Genomic DNA, 22,452 nt, shown 5'->3' with positions numbered 1-22,452 from the left:
CCTGATAACCTACCCAATGTCCTCCTCCCTAACTTTTCTTCCTCTGTTTTCCTCCTTTTTCCTCTACTTTCGTCTGTCCAATTCTACGCGTGATCAAAGTTTCTCCCTCCATCTTCTCTCCGCTATTTTTCTCTTCCATTGCATATGGACTCTCCGTATTGGTAAAATTTGAAGAGAAATCTAACAAAAATAACAAAAAGATGCAGTCTACTTCGATCGAAGTTTGATTCACAAGCAAAGAAGTAGCCTTCGATTCCAAAAGAATCCATAATTTTTCTTCCTCGGCTTTCTTCCTTTTTCTTCCACTTTCGTTCTAGCTACAAACGAAATTCCTTCGATCCACCAAGCAGAGTTCCTTCTTCTCTGCTATTTTTCTCTTTCATTTCATACCGATAACCTTCGTAAGATTAGAATAAATATTCGACGAAAACCGTTGAAAACGATACACGTTGTTCAAGCAACATGTTGCTTCTCCAATTCCAGATGAAACAAAAAGGTACCAAAGCAAATCAGCCTACTTTAATCGAATCTTGATCCCCGGGCAAAGAAGTTGCTTCTAATTCCAACGGAATCCTCTTCTTTCTACAGAAACGTCCAACTTTCTCAGCTCACCACGTGGCTGTTTCTCGATCCTCTTTTTCATCGTTTCGTTTCGTTACTTTCGAATCGCTCTCCGTTCATCTCGTTCGAGCGACAAGGTCCTTCTTCATTTTATCTGCTCCCCATTCGTCCTCTGTTCCCTGTCCATTGATTGGGCGCCGCGTATACACCGATTTCTTGCCGGCTCTTCTCTTTCAGCAGAAATAAATCTTGTGTTTTCGCGTATAAGCGGCCTTTTAATATCACCGGGCTTGATTTACCGCCGCGAGGCCATGCATCCTACGTGTAAGAGAGGCCAAGCCAACATCTCCCACCCCCTCAGCTCCCCCTTGACATTTGTCTTCCGGCCCGGGAAGAAGGGAACACGACTGTCCCCAGGTTTTCCCTGATTTACCGCTCCTCCCGATGGTATTTGACTAAACGATCCCGGATCTTCTCGATGCTCGTTGCACAAGCGGCAACGATCGACCCGCTTGCGGCCAGAAAATTGCACGAGGACACTTCCGGTTCGCATACAACCTCCAATCATCCATCTTCGTATTTCTTTCGGAACAGATACGAATTGTCGGATGAAAGTTTAACTCCTTGCTACGATAGCAGCAAATATTTAATTCAACGGTGTCTGCAAGGATTTGCAAACATTTTATAGAATCCACGGAACCAAAGAATACCAAATACAATGGCATTCGATGATACGAGTATTGGAATTAACCAATTAACCGCGTTCGACGTGGCGTAAGTGACTTTTTAAACTAAATTCCACAGTTAACGGGTTAATCGTGTTATTTATGAGATTTTTATTAAGACATAAAATATATGAATTAAATATGAAATAGACGAAGCATAAAAGTTTAAGGAAGTTCGTAATGATTGTTCAAGTTTATTTGTAAGCGTTCTAATGCTTATAAACGAAAGTGTACATGCCGGTATAGTTAGTGTCTTGTCTGGCGATATCAAGCCACGCTCACAAACGAACGAGTTAAAGAGCAAATACGGATCGAAAACGTAAAAAGAAGAGAGCCGGCTGTACTCGAATCAAAGTTGAGATCTAATGGTAATATACGTGGCTTGAAAAGAGCGCCAAAGATAGCTAAAGAGCTAAAATTCTTACAATATCTTACATTACGACCGCTATGACCACTGTACACTTCGAGACTCCGTTACTTCCGCGTCACTCATCACTCTCCATTCTTAACCATTCTTACGCCACCTATTCTAACCTCCGAATCGCGTGTGCGCGTTTCGAGAACGCTGCTTCTTACTTAAACATCTTCAAGCCAAGACAGACCTAAGATCTGGTCAAAGAAAGCCGAGTCCCCTTCCAGAACCGCGTCCGCTAGACCAGGCGAAAAACTGGCCGTCCTCTCGATCTGGACTCTCCTAACCGTCCACAAACAAACTTGCCCGCGAACGCGCAAAATCCCTCCCCACGATTTCATGGAGCGAATTCGAAAAAGAGAAAAAAGAAAGAAAAAAAGAGCAAGGAAAAAAGGGAGAAAAATGAAACTATATAAGAGAGAGAGAAAGAGAAAGAGAGAAAAAATGTAAAGATAGCCACCGACCAAAACCACCGCGGCGCTCGCTGTACGGTAATAACACGATAATCATTTATAACGTAACAATCGAGCCACCGTGGCGCGGGGCAACAGGAAAGATCGTTGTACGTGGCGCAAGATGCATCCTCCGGTTATGCAGCTCCGGAGGCCGGGTGCATCGAAGCGTTGCGATCATTACGAGAAGAGGGAGGGGGGAGGTGGAGAAGAGAAGAAGAGGGCAGATTGTACGTGTCCGTGGTAAAAGGTCCACCGGTGTCCAGTGGCCAGTGTGGAAAAAGGAACGCCAAAGAGTCTGGTTCGCGGTGTGGACGGGACAGAGACGATGGAAGAGGAACGACGAAGATGGAGAAAAACAATGTTGCGCGCTCGGTACCGCGGGACATTCAGAAAATAAGAAGAGAGAACTGGGAAGAGGGAGGGGAGCGGCGGCCCCCAGGATGATGAGAAACGAGAGAAGACCGTCGCCGGGTCCCCTCGATGGACGACCAGTTGCATCAACGAGAGCGAATTTAAAAGCGATCACAGGAGTCCTCGGTTCCTTCGTAAATGGAGGTGTAAGGATAAACTGTAAATCATCCGGCTCGTTATCCCGAACCCCGACACGATCATACTCTCTTCGCTACCACTATTTTCTTGTACTACTTTTAACGTGCCGGTTCAACAATACGGGGGCCACCGTCTTTCGCGCTGGTCAATGCGTTACCGCGATGGAAGCCGCGATGATTCTTCACGATCTGTCTTTTGTTCAGGGGAAATAGATCGGAAACGGTGGAAAATCAGTTGCGATCGTGACGTGTGGAAATATCGAGCTTTGTTATTACAAATCATGAGAATATCCAGGTTTCTTCGGTGAGAGGGTATATCGAGTGTTCAGAGTTCCTCGAGATGTTAGTAATAAATCGGATAGCTTGCTAAAATTTGTAATAATAATACACATAATGTTGTATTCCCAATTACGTTTGTTTTGGCCATTTCTAAGGGTCTTTAGTCATTTTTTGGTACGGAAATCCTAAGACTAATTCGATAGATTTGAACTTATTTGAAACGTATGTCACGATTACGAAGAGCCTTCGAAGATTCCAACTTTTATCCAAACTCCGTTTATTGCAATGAAACTTTAATTCGTATCTAATAGAACGATTTGTTGATGGAATCCATTGGTCATATGTACGTTGTACATATAAAGAAAAACTCGTAGATAGTGAGAAGAATTAGTGAACTCTAATCATATCAACTGCCTGACCCCCTTAGACTAGGCTAGTGTATTCTCATTCGCTACCTTTCCAAAACTGCAATATGTCAAGATGCAAAAGTTCGATACATATTTCAATTACCAGAGATCCAACTTCTCTTTTACTCTGGGCTCTTGGCCTCCTCTAGATCATCGAAATAAATGGGAAAGCAATGTTTCGTTCACGTTACATTCACGTATTCGTCATCGAATGGTACACGTACAAATTGGTCCTTCAACCCGCGTCTGCTTTTCAGCTTGGCTGGTTTCATTGATCCCGTCAAGGTAAACCTATTTAACGAAGGTCGAATCGTTGCCTCGAATCGCTTCTAGCCCGAGGTCTTGGCGAAAGGCTGCTCGCTCTATTTGAATTTTTTTGCCAGCACGTGATTAATTGATCACGATCGAACGTGACTCGATCGAATCGAACGTGGCCTGGATCTTTCTTTCACGATCGATTCACGGGCGTTACTTTTCACGCGAATCGGCCGAATCGAGCGCTTGCCCTGACCTCGAATACGCTCGAAAATCTCGGTTTTCTAGCGCGAGCGCGCGGAATCCGTGGCTTCTTCAGCCACGAGAACGAACATCCACTCGCCAATAACTCGTGGAATGCGGGTTGACTGTAACTCGAGCGATTATTGCTTGCCGTACCGTTAACGAAGCCTCGTTACAAGCGAACTTTGTAAATACCTCGAGATAGAAAGAGGCGAACATCAGTTTTTCGAATAACGAACGGGCCATGAACTTCGTTGGAATGCTTCTGCTTTAAATCATTGTAGCCTGGATAGGCATAGGTTCCGCTCACAATCGAGTTTGCAACCAATTTTTCTGCCATCTTTTATCGTACAAAATCAACGATCTGCTAAGGCGTGTAACAGACTTAGCATGACTTCCAGACATCGTCTATAAATTACGTAGATAACCACGTGTCCGTACAGTAGATGATTTGTTGAAGAGAAATTTCAGTTAGCGTTGATATGCTGCGTTCCTTCAGTTACTTAAGCAATGCTGTTAATGCTGTTACATTTTTGTTTTTGCTGGCTTGGACGCGATAATTTAGAAGGATAGAAGAAGCACAGCACAGTGCGTTGGGGCGAATATTATCACTTAAAATCCAAAGATGAATAGCCATGTTTTAGCAGCGGTAAAATGTATTAATTGAACTCTTGAATTCACTTACGAGAAACGTAAATTCATACTGCTGGAATAAGAAATCACAACGGCAACAAGGAGAGTCAGTGAATCGGAAAATTGTTTGTTGACCCATTTTCTTCTAACGTACTAGAAAACATTCGGTTTTTCTTGACAAAATCTTGTTCCTCTCTGCAACTGTTTCCGATGTAGCTCTTAAGGGTTTGAAGATCGAAGGGCGGCTTCGCCTCTTAAACTCGAGTTACCGCAGCTAAGAAAAGATACGTATCTGCTATTGTTGGCTCTTCTTCAAACCCATAAAGTCAAAATCGAAGCCAAATCGCTCGCGGTACTCCCACGAAAGGTCCATCCTGCTACGATACTATCTCCAAAACCGTATCTCCAAACTTAGAGACTCGGGGAAACGCAAAAAATGTGAAATTTCGAAATAGCTCCAGAGCGAATACCAAGAATCACATGGTACCGCTCGAACAGGTACGAAGAACTTCTGGAACAACCTTATCACGACCTCAAATCGTTCGCTGGAGGAAAAACGCAAACCGCACGACAGCTAGGGAAACGTGAAGGATTTCACAACTTCCTGACAAAAGCCATGAGGTAGTAAGTGAGACGATGAACGAAAGAAAAGAAAGACTTCGATGAGGCGACGGTGAATCGTTGTGAGCGGGCGGAAGCTGGCGGTACGCGCTAGAATAACGAAAGCTAATTATGCGTTCGAGACGAAAAAGGGGGAAATCACGGCAAAAACCGTCGATAATCGACATCCTGCCGCAGTCCGTCGGTCAACTACGCTACCGACCGGCGTAAATTTAGTCCCGGGGTCCTGTATTCCCTCGTCCCAGAGGCGAACGTTACCTCGTCGCGACCGAGAAGTCCCCCTGAACAAACAAGAAGATCGGCCGTGGAGGCTTTTGCTGGCGTAAAAACGAAATCCGTGGACGATGCTTCGACGATCACGGTATGCAGTCGCCCTGGACCGTGATCCTGGAAGCGGAAAGCCAGAGCAGGCCTGTGCCCGCCTCGAAATCCAGCCGATACCTTTCGATTCCAAAGCTGGAGCAACACCCTTTTCTTCTTCAAATGTTCGAGGAATCTTAAAAGCATGTGCGAGAAGAATCTTTTTGCCCGCCGAAAGAGAACGTCTCTCGAGATGGGCTGTTTTTCGGGTCACAACATTTAAAATATTTTTGACAGTCAAATGGTTTCTATAAATTTTTGATTATTTCGATATTTAATACGATCGTATTTCTTTTTCTTCTGCTAAAATTTCTCTCCCGAATTCTGCCAAATGGATGATAAATTCCTAAACAGATTTTCCTCTCGTGTAGCAAATGCTCGACGAGTATACTCGACGTATTACGAATCTTTACGTATCTTTGTACGTCTTTATGTATTTTATATACATTTTAATGGTTTGGCAACTAAGGAATGCGGATTGACAAAATCCCCATTTGCATCGGTCCCGTATCCTACGCTCCATGTATTTTTTTTTTTTTTTTTATCTTTCTATCGTTTTTTAATCTTTGCAATTTCCTTTCCTGGCAAGTCTACTCTCACTGGTAGAATTGCGTATAAACTATTCCGAACGTCAGTTACACGACACTAGATCTAAATACTTGCGCAGCTCTAAGAAAACTATCGTCTAAGGAGTAATAAATTATCTCCATCACGAATCCGCAATAAACATTTTGCGAACGTGTGCAGATGGAAATGGAGAAAAATGGAACAAATACGCATCGATATTTTTACAACGAGCGAATAAATGAGAAGAAAAGATATCCCTGGCGGTAAAATTTAAAAAACTTCGACGAGATGGGACAACGCGACCAATTCCACGCGAGAGGTCGAGTTCATTTATTTTATTTATTTTATTCTCGGAACCAGAGCGAATTAAAATACGCTAGAGCATAATACCTAATTTTTGCAAGATGTTATATCGTATGTGCGCGCTTTTTTCTAAAGATATTATCTAGATTTAGAAATTTATCTTGCTTTAATCGTTCCACCGATGACCACCGTGGCAATGAACGTGTTAAGAAGCTACACAAAGTGAACTACCGGCGAAGAGACTCGGCTAAAAATCAGCACCGCTTGAACGAGACGACGGAGAACGAAGCAAAAGAGCCAAAAAAAAGGCGGGAGAACAATCAACGACGGAGCGGCAGGAAAATATCGATGCAGCCGTTTCTCGAAACGAGGTTGCGGCGAGAGGCCGACAGAACCGGCAAATCGTTGCACCGCCTGCGCCCTGTTTTTGCTCGATTTCTCAAAACCGATCGAGCGTTCCCGATCAGGGAGCAACACGCGTAGCTTGCACGCCAGGCGTGACCATCGGCTACCGCGATACACCACGAAAAACGTAGCCGCCCGCCATGCTCAGTCGCTCACGTCTATTTACATTGGCACCGTTGCGGGGAACGATCGATCCTACACGAACGTGCCTTCCACATCGACCATCGAAATCTTCCACTACGAATTTTTCGCCGATGAAACGGATTACGATTTTGTACAATACACTTTTCAGAAGGGACAAGGGCATGAAGCGATAATTGTACGAAGAAATCGGATAAGAAGCTGTAGCACAGTTTGGTCAAAGTTGAATAAACAACCAAGTATTACTTAAAAGTAAAGTAAGTATTAATGTACATGATCGTTCATAAAAATAATAATAAATTCATAATAATATCAATCCTTACCGTGCAAAACGCACCTACAGGTTCGACAAATTCACGCTAACGATCGATTAATTATACATATATCACGTTGCATATAGTTTCTAGAGGTGTGAGATAGAAGTGTGAGATAGAACTTGTGAGAAATGCAAAAAGAAAAATAAATTTCGCGAATTCGCTCTGAGCTGTACAGATTGTGATTTATCTATCGCGGTGTATGGGAAACTGCTATTTTGCTCTGACGAAAATGAAGTTTCCAATTCTCAAAGTACCGCTACGTTTCTCCCTTTTCTCCAGCGTCTTCTAAATGAATCGTATAATTGATAGAAACAATCAAATGGCCATTACTATCGTGGAAAACGCACCCCATAAATTCGGCGAAAGTTCGCACTAACGATCATCGTTTGAAACATAAATGCACGCGCACGTACATGAGGAATTCTTCCGGAATCAGGATGTATCTCCCTCGCCCCGTCTCTTTTTCTCCTTCTACTTCTCCCACCGGGGGTGGCCAGTGTCTCGGGGGCGGTCATATATCATCCACCCCCGGGGGGTGGCTACGGGGGTGGTGGCAAAAAATCTTGCCGAGCAAAAACTATCATCAGTGCTCGGGCAAAGCGAGCTCAACGCCTTCTCTCTTCTTCTTCATCTTCTTCTTTCTCTTCTTCTCTTCCTTCTTCTTCTTCTTCTTCTTTCTATCCGCTTTGCTTTCACGTCTCCTTCTTCCTTACGTTCTTTTGTATATTCCCTGGCTCTTTCACCAGTTTCAGGAAAGGACAGGAAGAAGCAAAACTTGTGCGCCTCGAGAAAACGCCTCGACCCGAGTTCATTAGGTTTTCAGGGTTTGCTTTTGGCAGCGTTTAATGAGAGGAAAGATAAAGCGTATCCTCCCTCCCCGTTAACATTCTGGTCAGAATTCGATGGATCGTGGAATCCTTTCTTACGTTTTAACCTTGCTGAGAATTGAAGTAAAAAATTTCCGAGATACGGTTAAGCAGAAAATCCATGGCGCTGTCATAGTGAAATTCGTCGGAGCCATGAATTTTGTTGGGAAACGGAAGAAGTTATAAATTTATTTATACAGCAGCCCTCCTCCCTTTTCTATTTTCCATTTTCTATCTATGAGAGCAGATATCGGAGACTATTTTCACATCATGCTGTCCATAATGGTGCCATTTCGATACGCTATTTTACATATAAGTTTTGTTCCTTCTTTAATCCCAAATCATTCCAAGTCTATTCTAATTATTAGCCAAACAGCAATGAAAGTCGTACGATATTATCAGAAACTACTTCCTCTTAAGAGAATAGAATATTTTGTCACCGTCGTCAAAGAAATTTAACCGCGTTCGCTCGCGTCTCGTTTCCGCCGATGAAATATCGATGTTCCCGTTCGAGATTCGTTTACGTCGTCCCATAAGCTACCCGCTTGATATTGGCGTAGGATGCAGCTCTTCCCGACTCTCGCGGTAATTGACATGCTCGATTTTATGAAGCTACTGTGACCGGCCGAAAATACACTTTTCACTCCCCCGTTCCATCGTTCGATCCATCTAATTGAAACACTTTGTTTGTCTACATCTATAGAGCGCCCCTCTTTTTCAGGGGATCAAAGATAATTCATGTAACGCGACAAATTAGAAAACAACCAATGTCTAAGTTATTTCTTCGCGATTGCTATGTTTCACGGTGAATAAAAAAGCGAGCAGAAGAAATCGGTGCAAGGAGAGAAAGAAAGGGAGAAAGTGTCGAGAGTGGCTCCAAGAAGGAGGAAAAGAGGGTAGCTTCGACTCTGGACTGGCTGCAAAGGCCTCCTGCAATGAATCAACTTATTTAAGGGTAGTTGGATTTCGCGAGTCGATGCACGACGACTACGAGCCACCCCACTATCCCCCTCCCTAACTCCCTTCTTCTTCAACACAGCACGCCTCGTAGAATGATTTATAGTTTTCCTTCCGTGGCCACCCATCCGTCCTCCCCTCGCACCACCCCTCGCGCAAACAGCACCCCTCTGCCAAATGTACGCAAAATAGTCGGAATTTGTTCGGCACCATCCTGACTAAAGTAAAATGCTGTTGTATATACGAGGCTAACGGAACTGCTCGATTGTGGAGCGCGCTGCACTGTATTCTCCGTTTAAGTATTTGGAAATGAACGAATCGCGACAATTACAATTATTCAGTACTTTATCATACAAAGGATAAGACAAAGAGACGTTAGCGTTATATTTAGTTCTGTTTAATCAGTTTCGCGTCTACAAGTCTGCACCTTGCACCAATAAACTAAACACGAAGAAAGTCGAAGCTCAGAAACATAGAAAATTAAAGATATCACAAATTTTTGGCGAGATTTGAAACCTCCCTCGTTGAATTCCTTTACTCCTGAGCTTTCCAACAATGCGCATATGATACCACGTGTCCCATTAATCGTTGCCTCAAACGTTATTGTATCGTTAAGGCACTTCAGTAGGTTAATTGAAAAATATAAATAAGCAGCGAGAATCGAGAGAAATTGGGGAAGAATCGTTGCAATTTGCACGAGACCCGTTCGAGGGCGGCTTAAGGTTCGCTAAATAATTATTAATGATCGTCAGGGTGAAAGTGTGACTCTGATCGTGTTGACACTGCATTGTAAGCCGCAGACAATGCTATGGTGGCTTTCTGAAGCGTGTGGCTATGGGTTTGATGGAGGAGCAGCGCGATGGCGGCGCGGAGGGCAGGGTCCGTAATTAATAACTTGGAATTGATTAAGGTGTCAGATAAGTCCATGGAGACGGTGGTTCGTGGCTCTTTCTCCCCTTCTCCGGTAGCCTCTCTTTCTTCATCGGTGCGACGCGTTACGATATGATTAATAATTTCGAGATAACGCCGCGCCGTCCCAGCGTCCTTGTCCCTTTGAGAGGGGCCGATTTGCGGCCCCACTTACGGCCTCATAAATGACTAATTATTCTCACTGTCCTCGCTGGTTTCTGACCGCTCTGCTAAAAAGGCAAAATCAGAACGTTCGACTCGGTTTTCACGACACAATTTTTCTGTTAATGCTTTTCATACCACACCGTTCTATCGAATTATCGCTCCAAGTATTACAGCACAATCGAAGTATCTCCATTCCACTGAAGGTACTCAAAGGACAATACGTTTAGAAATTTCATACGTTTAAGAAGATCCATGGTTTCATCGCGTTGCAACGCAAAGTTTAGGGACCAGTAAGGAACCGTCTCTGCTATGTCGAGACCAATAAAAAAGAAGGTGCTCTTTCTCGATAGAAGTTGAGCGATCGTCTATGCAAATACCTAATCCTTTCACAGATCCATCCAGGTGACGTTGACGGATTGGTGGAGGACTTTGTTCAGAGGCAGCTCCAACAGATTGCAATCCGCGACACCATTTGTTTCCCCTGAGACCCGAGGAGCTTCCTGCCGCGCCGGTGGGAAGACCTCGTCGAGAACGATTAACGGGTCTTCGTTAATTGCTAATAAAGAGAAACCCGGATGATGTACCTTTCAACATAAAATACTGGAAAGATCGAACAGTACACACGTTTGTCTCAAACTGACTTCACAGCAGTTTGTCTCAACGTGTACAGCTAATGGAAGAGATATAGGGAAGTAATAAAACTGTTTAGAAACTAAGATTAATACGTTTAAAAACCTAAGATGGGAAGGTTTCTGATACTTGCGCAATTAAAATATCCATTTGTCTTCGACGTTTGAATTTTCGTGTGTAAATTATCGCGAACGGAAAATCCACAGGGAGATTTTTCGATAATGACCACAGCGAAAAAAGGGGTATGAAGGATTAATCACCCAGAGATGCGAGAAAAGACAATGGCACGGGTGTGGAAAAATATTTTCTACCTTTTCCCTTGCTCGACAAAGGGTAAAGTATCTACGACGAATCCGGAGTAACATTTTCGTTGGCTACAAAATGGACGGAATGTGAAATAAAATTCTGCGGACATTCTTTGAATAACTTCATCTTTAACTTTGAATAACTTTATCTTCGATCGTTTTTATTAAGAAAATTCTATGTTCTATCGGAATTTCGTATCTAAGAAAAGGAAGACGTTCTTACGAAATTATCGACTTTCCAAATATTCACATGAAATATTAGCTTCGTCACTTATATCAAATAAAACTTTTACAAAGATCTAAATAAGCTACCTAAGAAAAGTGTGAAGACCCCTTTCATTACAAATTTATTTATCTGACACTCGTAGAAAATGCAACCTAAAATGTACTTTATAATAGAATAATTTATTATTGATTGAATTATCAACAGCAGCTAATTTCTACGTGAATCCCTAAATAAAGTATAAATATATGTCGGATTAAAGTCAGGATTATGGGGATGGGCGTTTAATGAATTTTCGTTGGAATTAGCCATTGCCGTGATACAATGGAGAGTTTATTAGCACGGGCTTATTAACAAGATTACGCACTAGTGATGATGACCTTAGGTTCGAAACGAATCCGCGGTCACGGGATGGTAAACGTATGTTCTCGCACAGTTCAAGTCTAACTCTTTATTAACTAGATGTGATGTATTCGCTGGTTGTAAGGTGGCACTGTCATTCGTCGATGAGATCGTACGAAAGAATGAATCTCCGTCTCGACGATGTCGTCGAGGAAAACTATATTGGGTGGGTCTAAGGATATGAGATCCTCGGATTCGTCAAAGAAAGCTTTCTTTCCAAAGGAGAGGGAAATTAGCGCTGTTGCTAATTGGTCGATCTCCATATCGGCGTTTTGAAAGAGATGCTGGCCGCCCTTGAGGGGAGGTTGTTGACGGGGGGCAACGCTCGTGGAGGATAGGTTTCTCCTATCTTCCCGTAGTTGCAACAAAGTCTATTTGACGGACTTCGCTTGACTAAATCTTAAGATCTATAGCGGGTCCTTACGTTAGCTAAACATACGCCACAAAGGCATGCCGACACCCGGCGATCATCTTACCCGAAGGACAAAATCTGCGTGTGGCGGGCCGCGGGATAGAAACTATTGAAGTATTTACTGCCACGTATCGCTACGACTATTTCTTTTAAGGAGAGGTATAGAGTTACTCTGTGCCTTTGTTAGATAAAACGTTCATCCCTTTGACCACGGCTACGTTCGGCGACTGATTGTCGCCTCGAGCCCAAGCTCATGATCATAAATCTCGAACGATCGGAGCGGCATTCGTTTAATCCAAGTTACAGAGTTGCGGTATTCCCGCGAATCCAAGGAGGAGCTCCGGCGTTCTTTCATCTCCGACATATACAAGTAAAGTCTGACGGAAGAACTTTCGGTAAAAGCCGGAAGAAAATATTATCAAGAAAAATGTATCAATAAAAATTGCGGAAGAGAAAGAGAGAAACAAAAACGAAATGATTTTCAAAGCTGAAGTGCTACATATAATAGTCAGGCCTCGTTAAAATTTGATTGCATCGATACGCGTTACGAGCGCTTTTACAAGCACCTAATTAGACTTCTCGTTCTTCTCCTGTTATTTTAAATACTCAGCAAGAGAAGAGAGGAGGACCACTTGTTTCTGGTTTTCACACCCCTTTAGCATGTACCGAAATCAAGCGTGACATGACACACGCTGTAATCCGCGTAAAGGGTTGATCCCAGTTTAGCCGGCTGTCCGTAAACCGTGGAACCCGCGGGACTTAAGCCCAGGCAAATTTGAATCCGTCAATCTTGAGTATCCAGGAGGAAGCATATAATCATCCCACACGCTCGTAACACCCGTCCAGACATTAAAATCGCTTTTTTTACCACCAGTGTTGGAAAGATTTAATCCCTATTTTGGGACAAATGATAATTTCAACTGAACCAACATTGACACTACGAACGAATGATATAAGAGAATTTTATTACATCATATCGATAATAAAATCTTTTTCAAGGACTCAAAATTCATATTATATTATATTACATTTTATTTCATATAAACTATCTATCCCAAACGCGATTCATTTTCGCAGCGTCGTTATTCGCAAAATTTACTAAATTTTATGCTTCTACAGTGACAAATAAGTACATCGATATCTGATCCCCAAGTCATTAATTAAGTTAAAAATATATGAAACAAATTTTCTACGAAACAACGTTCTATCGAAGACAAACAACGATAAATCGTTCGCACAGATGCGTCCCCGATCTTCGTTGGAACTGGTAATTAGGCGTGCGAGGAGGCAAGTGGAACGCGGGGAACACGATTGGGAGAGATCGTGAAGGAAAGCGGGCCGGAAAAGGGAGAGTAAAAGACGAAATTGCTCGATGGCCGATGAGCGTCGAATAAGGCGAAACGGTATTAAGACGGCGTGGCGAGGCCAGTTTCCTCGAGGCTGATGTATCATTTGCCGGCGGGTCGTTAGGCGGTTTCAATTAGTTTTCCACGCTACTCTCCTGGCCCAGCGTCTACATGAGTATGGGGAAGAGACCAGCGCAGCCCTTAATCGCACAGTCCAGTTTTTTCTCATAATTAGGAAAAGCTCGTTAATGCGTCCCTACTATCTTCTTCCTCCCTCTTTCTTTCTTCTCTCCTCGCTGTTTCCCTGTGTGTTAGTTTTCGTTACATATCTACTTGCTCTTATTACTGCGAGGGACACTGATCTTTCAAGATTCAGGAACTCAGATCTTTTCAACTTGGAATTTGAAAAAATTCTATGAATTCGTTTCATTATTATGTATAGTAAGATAAAAATGTCTTTTGAAAGACAACTCCCTTTCTCTCAAGTTTGAATATTGATAATATTATTTTCGTATTGAATACTTTTCTAATAATTAAGTATATGAATCTATTTGTTGGTTTCCTTTGCTTTGAATAAGGAGAAATATTAGAGACATAGAAATATCGACTTATGTCCTCTTTCTTCACTTTTTTTTCCTTTCTCCCTCTATCGTCTTCCTCCCTTCCCTTTCTAAGCTGCTCCTGTGTCCTACGCTTCCTCCCCAACCCCTCTATTCTTTCTACGAAATGTAGAAATTTCTCACATTCATACAAACATTAAATACAAACGTTCTCACGTTCATACAAACATATTCAGAAGTCCGAATCATAGAGCATATTTTATTTTAAAACATGCAATATTAAGTTTACTAATTTATATGTTTACTGTAGCAAATTTTAGCAGACATAAAATATTTTGAGAGCGATATTTCAAAATATGCAACATAAAGTACCCTAAGATACACGATTTACTCTCATTCGGTATATATTTATATATAGATATCGTTACTGTGTAATTTAATACGAATTTTAAATAAAGCGTTTTATATTGTTCATTAGTCATAATTGTTCAATGAAATTGAATAGGCTAAGAATGTTGAAAACACACAAATAATCAGACTCACCGAATGAAGGAACGCCAACTGTCCAAAAAACCCTTCTCGACGATATAAAATGTTTTTTCTGGATCTTCACACTTCAATATTTCGTTCCTATTTCGACCGTGATACAAGTCGTTTAACTCGTCCCTTTGTTGTTTGGCTTTTATCTTGTCGTCCTTTTTTGCTTTTTGCGCGTTCTCCATTTTCTCCTGAACAGTAACATACATCAATATACATGCATATACCAAAATGTTTTATCTTTATTTAAATATACAAATATGTACGAAAAAGTACCTCACAAATCGAGCATGACGCGGCACCAATAGAGTACTCCTTGGACTCTGGGAAATATTTTCGAAGTATCACCCAAGCTTCACGGGGTACTATTTTTCTTGTCGAATCTGGTGTTTTCAATGAACTGTGCTCACAAAGTAAATCTTCATTGAAATAGATTATGACTTCGTTCTCTTCACCTTCCACCGGTTCTTTCAGTCCTTCACTTTCTTTACTTGTACCACTTTTACTATCTTCCTGCGAGCCACTGGGATCTTGACAGTCTTCATCCTCAATTTCCTGCTCCATATCGTCCGTAAATTTTTCCATCGCAAGTCTTCGCCATGATCTCAGCGAATCAGCACCCACGATATAACTAGTCTCAGACCTGTTACCATGAAAATAAAATTTATTTCTCTTTTACAAAATAATGCGTTCATTTTAAAATTATTATTAATACAGGAGACTCACGGTTCTTTGAAATTTCGAACGAGTTCACTAACTTCCTTGTGATCACGTTCAAGCGATATCTTGAAACGAAGTAGCTTGTACCGACGTTTCACGCAAATTTCACAAAAAGAATTTTCATCTAATCGCGGCCCTCCACGATATTTATCATAAAGTAAATCCGCAGCTGTAACAGGTATACACTTTGCACGATTCACTTTCAAGGGATCGAGTCGATAATGCGAACACATTAATGTAGAATTGTCTATTGGTGGTACTCCGTCGACAGATAAGTGTCCATTGAGCCATTTTGATAACCAATCGTTTGGAATCCATTGATATGTGTCCCACGAAACTATGTTCGAAATAATATTATACACGTCTATGACAAGTTGTCTCTTTAAATTCTGATCTTCGATCTCCTTTTGCTACAAGAAACATCGTTGAGAATGCTTCTTAACTGATTAAACTCAATTTGTTGCTGTTATTAATACCTACTTTTTCTTGTTGAATAGCCAATAAGCTCAATTCGTGTTTCACATTCTCTTGCCTCACTAAATCACGCAATGTTGTACTCACTTCCCAATTTTCAAACTCCATCTATAAAGTAACATAATGCGTCCATATGAATATCCATAAGAGAAATAAAAGAAAAACTAAATATACCAACCTCTTCGTAAAAATCACGTTCCCCACAACTCATAGCTCTATGCGCAGCACCATTTAACCGCTTGTAGTCCAATTTCACAACTTTTACAACTGGTTTCTTCATATCCATATCGAGCTTATTTTCTTTATTGTCGAATTCGTAATGTTTGCCATTTTGTTCATCAAAGGTAGAATCTGCGTTCACAGACTGTTCTATTGCAACATTTTCTGGAGATGCCTTCAAAGTTTCCATTTCCTGTTTGCTCTCCATATCAGGTTTCAATATTTTCTCAGAATTATTTATATCGGAAACACCTGACATTGTATCGCATTTGTGTTTCTCTTCATTTAATGAGTCTGATTTTTCTTGAATTACAATTTTTTCCATAGCTGTTGCATTATTATTATTATTATTGGTTTCTCCATCTAGCTTTTTCAACTTATTTTTCTTTGTACTACATGTTCGTTTTTCTGAAGTGACTTTCTTATAAACTAACATATACGCGGTATTAGAAGACAAAAATCCTTTCGGTATACGTCCCCGTTTTACTACCTTCGAATTCTCTGTAATAGAAAATTCTAACTACATTTTATCGTTTTACTAAATAATTTGTTTATTACATTATAATAAAATTTGTACTCACCACTAACACCATCCTCGATTCTTTTATTCTGCATTTTTTCCACTTTATCGTCACTAAATTGATACCATTCGCCATTTGAATTGCATATATTCGCAATATAGTGACCTGAATGTGCAGATGGGCCTTTATGACTTAAAACTGCGACGAGATTGTACAAATGAGTTAGTGGCGGACACCTAACATATTCTGACATATCGAGATCTTCCGGAAACTGTATAAAAGAATTCAACTTTCTTTTCTGCCCAGAATCCCTAACAAAGACAAAGTAACATATTCTATTAACATAATATATAACAATCTAATAGTGTAATATAAACGTAATAAAATAAAAATACCTATGAAACACAAAACGCATTAATTGTATGTTTAATGTTTCTGGAAGAGATTCCAAGCGTATAAACCGGCGCGCATCTTTTTTGTCATTGCAGGTAACGCAGTGATACTGATTTGCACCAGTCAATTGTTCCACAGATAAGTATTTCTCTACTGCCTCTTTCAGAGTGGCTGCGAGTTGTAGATCCAATTCGTAGAATGTAGTGGAGGTTGGATATTCAGTTCCGCATTTAGAGCAACTGCGTCAAACATAAAACTCGCGTTATTTAGACGGAATTAGCTTCTCTCGGTCAGATCAGTTGATCGCACCAGTCACCGCAGCGAGCAACGTGTCCTACCATGTTCTCATCGTCAAGATCATCAGCATCATCATCGTTTAGGACAATTCTCATTTGTTTTCCACTTCAGAAAACCCACCAATTGATATAGCTGTATTTTCCTTGGGTCAGCCTCTGCAGCATCTGCTTCAGTTCTGAGTTTTGTTGGAGTTTCCCTTCGATATGGCAGAGAAGTAGCTTGGAGAATTCCTGTGCATCCTGCTGAGTTCTAGTATCCAAAGACAATGCGATCGCGAGATTCATCGGATCGAGCAGACGACGATTTCCGAATTGCATCATTGCAAATATATATTGCAACTGTCCTACTGCTGTCACTGGATGAAACGGTACTCCTTTCTTCTCAGCTTGACACACTGCTTCCCTTTCCTCTGGATCTTCTGTGATATCCCACTTGTATATTATCCTCCTGGAAATATAAAGTTCCATTTTGTAGTAGATATTTGCAAATAAATGAAGTATAAGCTAAATATTAATAGTATTAATAAGTACATACCTCATATCTTCATTATGAAACCACATTTGAATTAAGCTATTAACATAACAAGTTGCACCTAAATTCTTTAATCCAACATATTGAGTAGGGTCACGTAATTCAGATAAAGAACTTTCTAAAGGCATTACTTCTGCGGGTTGCGACTTCATGTACTTTTCTTCTCCTAATCCAGTCAAACATTGTGGATTATTTGTGCAATTACGTCTGTAACAAATCATTTATTTTAATATGATCGAAAAGAATATTATTTCATAAGAATATATAACGTTTTAAATAAAGATATAACTTACTTGCAATTTTTACATGCTTTTAAACCTATTCTATATGCAGTTTCCAAATGTATCCTTTCTATTTGGTCTAATACCACACTTTCTACCCAAGCCCATGCTAATTTGTCTAAATCAGTCTTTTTTGCTGGCGGCATTTTTATCTAAAATATTAACAAACAGGTAATATATTTTTAGTAATTAAATTCAAATATTTCCATGTTGATACTTTTTATCTTATTTTGATTTTATACTAAAACTTTACGCAAAATTATATTAAACACAATACATATGTTTCAAATTCGATTTATTACATGTTCCATTTCGCGCCATGAGAAAATCGCACAACACTACAGAATAAAAATAAAACGAAAGTACCACATAAAATAATCAATTTTGTAAAACGTATATTTTCGGAAGTTTAGTAATATAAAAGTAATCGTAAATAATGTATCGATTTAAAGCTTAGTATTTAACAAATGAACAGTTTCGTATATTAAAAACTATGTATGTATATACTCACATAAAAGTACCGTACTGTTCCTGACTGTTGAGGTTATGAAAAATGCCGCTGCAAATGTTGTAAAGTACTGTGCTTCTTCTACAACATTATCTGACTGCAAAAAAGACTTATCACGTTTTCAAGCTTACTGAATTCAAGCATCCATCAACACCTTTCGTGAACAGATGAAAATGTATCATCAAAACACTCTAACCGTTTCTGGTATACACTGACCGCCATATGCAGTCGGCTTTGGTCTAGGCACGCGTCAAATCAATCGCTAAATAATTTCTCGCGTTTAAGTTAATATACATATATTTTTTTGGAATTTATTTACTATGTTATTTATTAAAAATAAAGCAATAATCTTTCTCGAACAAACAATATTAAATATGTTTGCATATACATAATAGAAATTTCATAAATATCATTTTTGTTATATCATTTTACATATGAACATATAAAAAGTTATCAACAAGAGAAAATTACCTACACTGAGAATAGAAGCTTGAATATTCTTTTATTGAAACTACTAACACATAGCTATATTTTTATCATTTTATAAATATATTAGAAAATGTCTGATAATAAAATAGGTAAATATTATTTGTTGATTTATTAGAAATATAAATAAGATAATAAGTAACAGAACATATTTCTTATTTTATTTATAGTTACTACTGATATCCTGCTGGAATTTCTAGAAGTAGCATTTAATCACATTCTGTTCTTCAGAAATTTATATCCCAAGGAAATATTTGTGAAAAAGAAGATATACAGCACATGTATATATGTGTCTGAACATCCTGAGCTCAATGAATACATAAGAAATGTGTTAAATGCAATCAGAGAATTAATAAAAGAGGATGAAAATAGTGTCAAAGCGGTGAACCTGGTCTTCTACAACAAAAGGAAAGAACCAATTGAAAAATTTGTCTTTGATCTTGTTAAATTGCAAGCAAATAGCACAGAGTATGTATGCTTGTGAAGAATCATATAATATCAGCATGTTATTGTCTAATCTGAAATTTATTTTAGAAAAGATCCATACTATCTAAAAACAGAGGAATCGTTGAGAACAATTTGTTTGAAACTATCCATGTGTGAATCTTATTTAAAACCATTGCCAGAAGATTCATCTTTCTTGATTGAAATTAAAACATATGAAACTGCACATGTAACTTTAAATGAAAATCCTTGTTGTGAAGATTTTCCATGGATTATCAATGAAGATATCCCTGATATGACTAACAAGAATTTACTTCCATTGAAAACTATAAAAACAGAATGTCTAAACTTGCAGATGTATGTTATTGAAGATGAAAATAAGAAATGCATAAATTAATTATAATTATATGTAGCAATTGATTTTGTATTTTCATTATGATTATTAATAACTATCAATATCAATTGTAAAATATTTAATGTTAATGTAAAATATCTAAGATTGTAAAAATTTATTAAGAAACTTGTATTGAAAATGTTTGGAATTATTAGCTTCAAATATCAGAAACTAAAAAAGCTACATTCACATACAGAAACAACTAAATATATACCTAGTGAGAGTATAAATTCTGATTCAAACTAGCCGGTAGTGAACAGGAGTATAGAATGAATAAGGTACTTCCATTTCCTTTATTACACAGCCCCGCCCACTCTGTGACGTCATAGACGAGCAGTACGGACTATAAAAAGAGGATGTATCTTTTGATAAGAGTAGATATGTACATATCTCGTAAGTTACACCCCCTTTAAATAAAATCGACAAAAAAAATTATTCAATTAATTACTTACGAGATTAACTTATATATATTCAGAATTGTTTAAATACCTGAATTACATAAAAAGAAAAATCTAGCAACTTTCATATAGTTCCGAAGAATACATTTCTTTTTAAACAGAAAATTATATATCAACAAGTATAGATATATGTATATAATATATATAACATTCGATAAGAAGTTCGGCCTTATATATGCATCAAAAAGTTATTTAAAAATCAGTTTCTACAATGAAAATCCAAAAGTAAATAATTTTGGTTTAAGAGAGGAACAATCCATTAGTTTTCAGTAATGACTTAACTCATTATATAATAATAGAACCGTATGACTATACAGAGTTATTGGTAATTGATCTTTCTCTATCTTTCTTTTACAAGTGGTACTACAGGCATTATGGTGGGTGAAGATCTCCTTTCGCATCCTATATCTCTGTTAACATTCAGCGATTTTTAGTCGAAATTATGCTTTCAATAATCTCCGAAATGTATTTTTTTCTACATCTTAATAGAAATATGACCACAGACGAGGTGCAGAATAGATCTATCAGTTAATGTATTTCTGCATTCCATATCTTGAGGGTCTGAAATCATTTACCATTTTAATGGTATTCACAACATTATCGATTCAGTATAGAATAGGATTACAGCGTTCATAGCGATCGGAATTGGAACTAGATTTTAATATATACGATAGTATACGATAATATACGATACTGATTAAGAACTAGATAAACGTGACATTAATGTATGTATGTAACTTTGGAACATTAATGTATAAACAAATCTTCTTCTTTATGTTTAATGAAACAATATTTTATGAAAATACTACCTTTCAAAACTATGAATCAACTATTATTCATTTACCATAGACACACGGATATCATACTAAGGATATGAAATATGTAATTATATGATACAGTTAAAATATTATTATGCATTACAAAATATTTCGTAATAGATATCAGGTATCTATGAATATTCCATAATGCATCCAATGTGAACAAATTGTAACTGTGAATATCTGTTATTAAAGTTCCAAAACTACTTTGTATGAATCAAGTATTGCACACTTTTTTGTTAGCTAAAGATACGTTGCAATAGGTAAAAGGCACAATGCGCGAGAAGGTGTGCTAAAAATAACTAATCACTATAAATTATATTGGATTATGAATATAAAACAAACCAAATGAAGATTCTAACTATTTTGAAGCAATGACTTTGTATTGTATATCCAATTTTTCACATTTACGACGAGGTCTCACCAGTTACTTCCTCTTCTTAATATGACATCACGCAAAATACTAAAATTTCAAATTTTAGTTTCCAAACTCACCACCAGAGTGTGGGTGATTCAAGAATGTATCACGTTCTATCAGTACCCGGATACTATTCGCATTTTCCTGAAAATTTCGATATTCGTTTGTTTACGTGGAAATACGACAAATCACTCTAACTTGTATGAACATATTGCCATTTTACAAGTCATTTCATTATTAACTATAGCTAGAGTATGATTAAATCACTTTTTTCTAAATGACGATAATGAAAATATGACAATTTTCGTGATCGGGCTCAAGGAATAAAATAAACACGAGAATTCTCGTGATCTGTGCATACAGAATGATTAAAATCAAGATTCTCACCATTTTGAAGGAGTGACATATCGTTGTATACTAAATTTTCCATATTTTTGACGAGTTTTCTGCGGTTGCTTCAACTTTCTATTATGACACCGCGCGAAATGGAGAAATTTCAAATTTTAGTTTGCACGGCTGCCGCGAAGGCGCAGAAGACTCAACTACGTATTATGTTCTATTAGTACCCTGAGACTGCATTTTCTTGAAATTTATTTTCATACAAAACTTTATGATTCATTACAAAATTGTTTATGATAAGTATGTCATTAAGTATGTTATATGACAATTACTTGCTACAATAATATTAACTGATTTCTTCACAAAGAAGTTCGCAGCCTATGAAAGCCGATACTTATTGCAGCAACCTTAACAAAAATATTTAATTTCATTCATCTGACGTAATGTCTAAGATCAAATTATTCAATAAAATTATAAAATTCTTCTTCGCAAAGTATCGAATAAGAACATTTTCTTTTTATTGAATAATTCGTTCTTGGAAAATGTTATATATGTATAATATAACAAGAAATATAATTAGTGTCGGGTCCATGCCAGCAGTTATGAA

The 22,452-nt window shown here is 38.7% G+C and overlaps 2 protein-coding genes across 4 annotated transcripts in view; one reads left to right on the top strand and one right to left on the bottom strand.

Annotated features, from left to right (window-relative positions):
- LOC126922894 (ubiquitin carboxyl-terminal hydrolase 48-like) overlaps window positions 1-18,640 on the bottom strand; it is a 77,165-nt gene extending 58,525 nt beyond the window's left edge. Inside the window, exons 1-11 of one of the 3 annotated variants that reach the window (XM_050735824.1) lie at window positions 18,492-18,640; window positions 17,993-18,132; window positions 17,703-17,906; window positions 17,289-17,615; window positions 16,874-17,110; window positions 16,539-16,789; window positions 15,917-16,473; window positions 15,745-15,846; window positions 15,271-15,674; window positions 14,821-15,187; window positions 14,551-14,735 (exon numbers count right to left, since the gene is read on the bottom strand). In XM_050735824.1, coding sequence (XP_050591781.1) covers window positions 14,551-14,735; window positions 14,821-15,187; window positions 15,271-15,674; window positions 15,745-15,846; window positions 15,917-16,473; window positions 16,539-16,789; window positions 16,874-17,110; window positions 17,289-17,615; window positions 17,703-17,906; window positions 17,993-18,126 — 2,768 coding nt within the window. In that variant the 5' untranslated portion in view covers window positions 18,127-18,132; window positions 18,492-18,640. Of the gene's footprint in view, window positions 1-14,550; window positions 14,736-14,820; window positions 15,188-15,270; window positions 15,675-15,744; window positions 15,847-15,916; window positions 16,474-16,538; window positions 16,790-16,873; window positions 17,111-17,209; window positions 17,616-17,702; window positions 17,907-17,992; window positions 18,133-18,491 lie in introns of those variants that run through there. The other 2 variants (XM_050735825.1, XM_050735826.1) reach the window with 2 other exon arrangements.
- An 86-nt stretch (window positions 18,641-18,726) lies between these two features.
- On the top strand, window positions 18,727-19,951 carry LOC126922949 (mitotic spindle assembly checkpoint protein MAD2B). The gene is made up of 3 exons (XM_050735921.1): window positions 18,727-19,066; window positions 19,145-19,442; window positions 19,509-19,951. The coding sequence occupies exons 1-3, from the start codon at window positions 19,048-19,050 to the stop codon at window positions 19,813-19,815; spliced, it is 624 nt and encodes a 207-aa protein (XP_050591878.1). The 5' UTR covers window positions 18,727-19,047; the 3' UTR covers window positions 19,816-19,951.
- The last annotated feature ends 2,501 nt before the right edge of the window (window positions 19,952-22,452 follow it).

Source organism: Bombus affinis, chromosome 13, assembly GCF_024516045.1.
Source record: "Bombus affinis isolate iyBomAffi1 chromosome 13, iyBomAffi1.2, whole genome shotgun sequence".
NCBI lineage: Eukaryota > Metazoa > Arthropoda > Insecta > Hymenoptera > Apidae > Bombus > Bombus affinis.
This window is presented reverse-complemented; position numbering and strand designations above follow the sequence as displayed.

Coding starts and splice junctions, on each gene's coding strand:
- LOC126922949 (XM_050735921.1), top strand. Junction 19,443..19,508: donor TTGCAAGCAAATAGCACAGA/GTATGTATGCTT, acceptor AATTTATTTTAG/AAAAGATCCATACTATCTAA.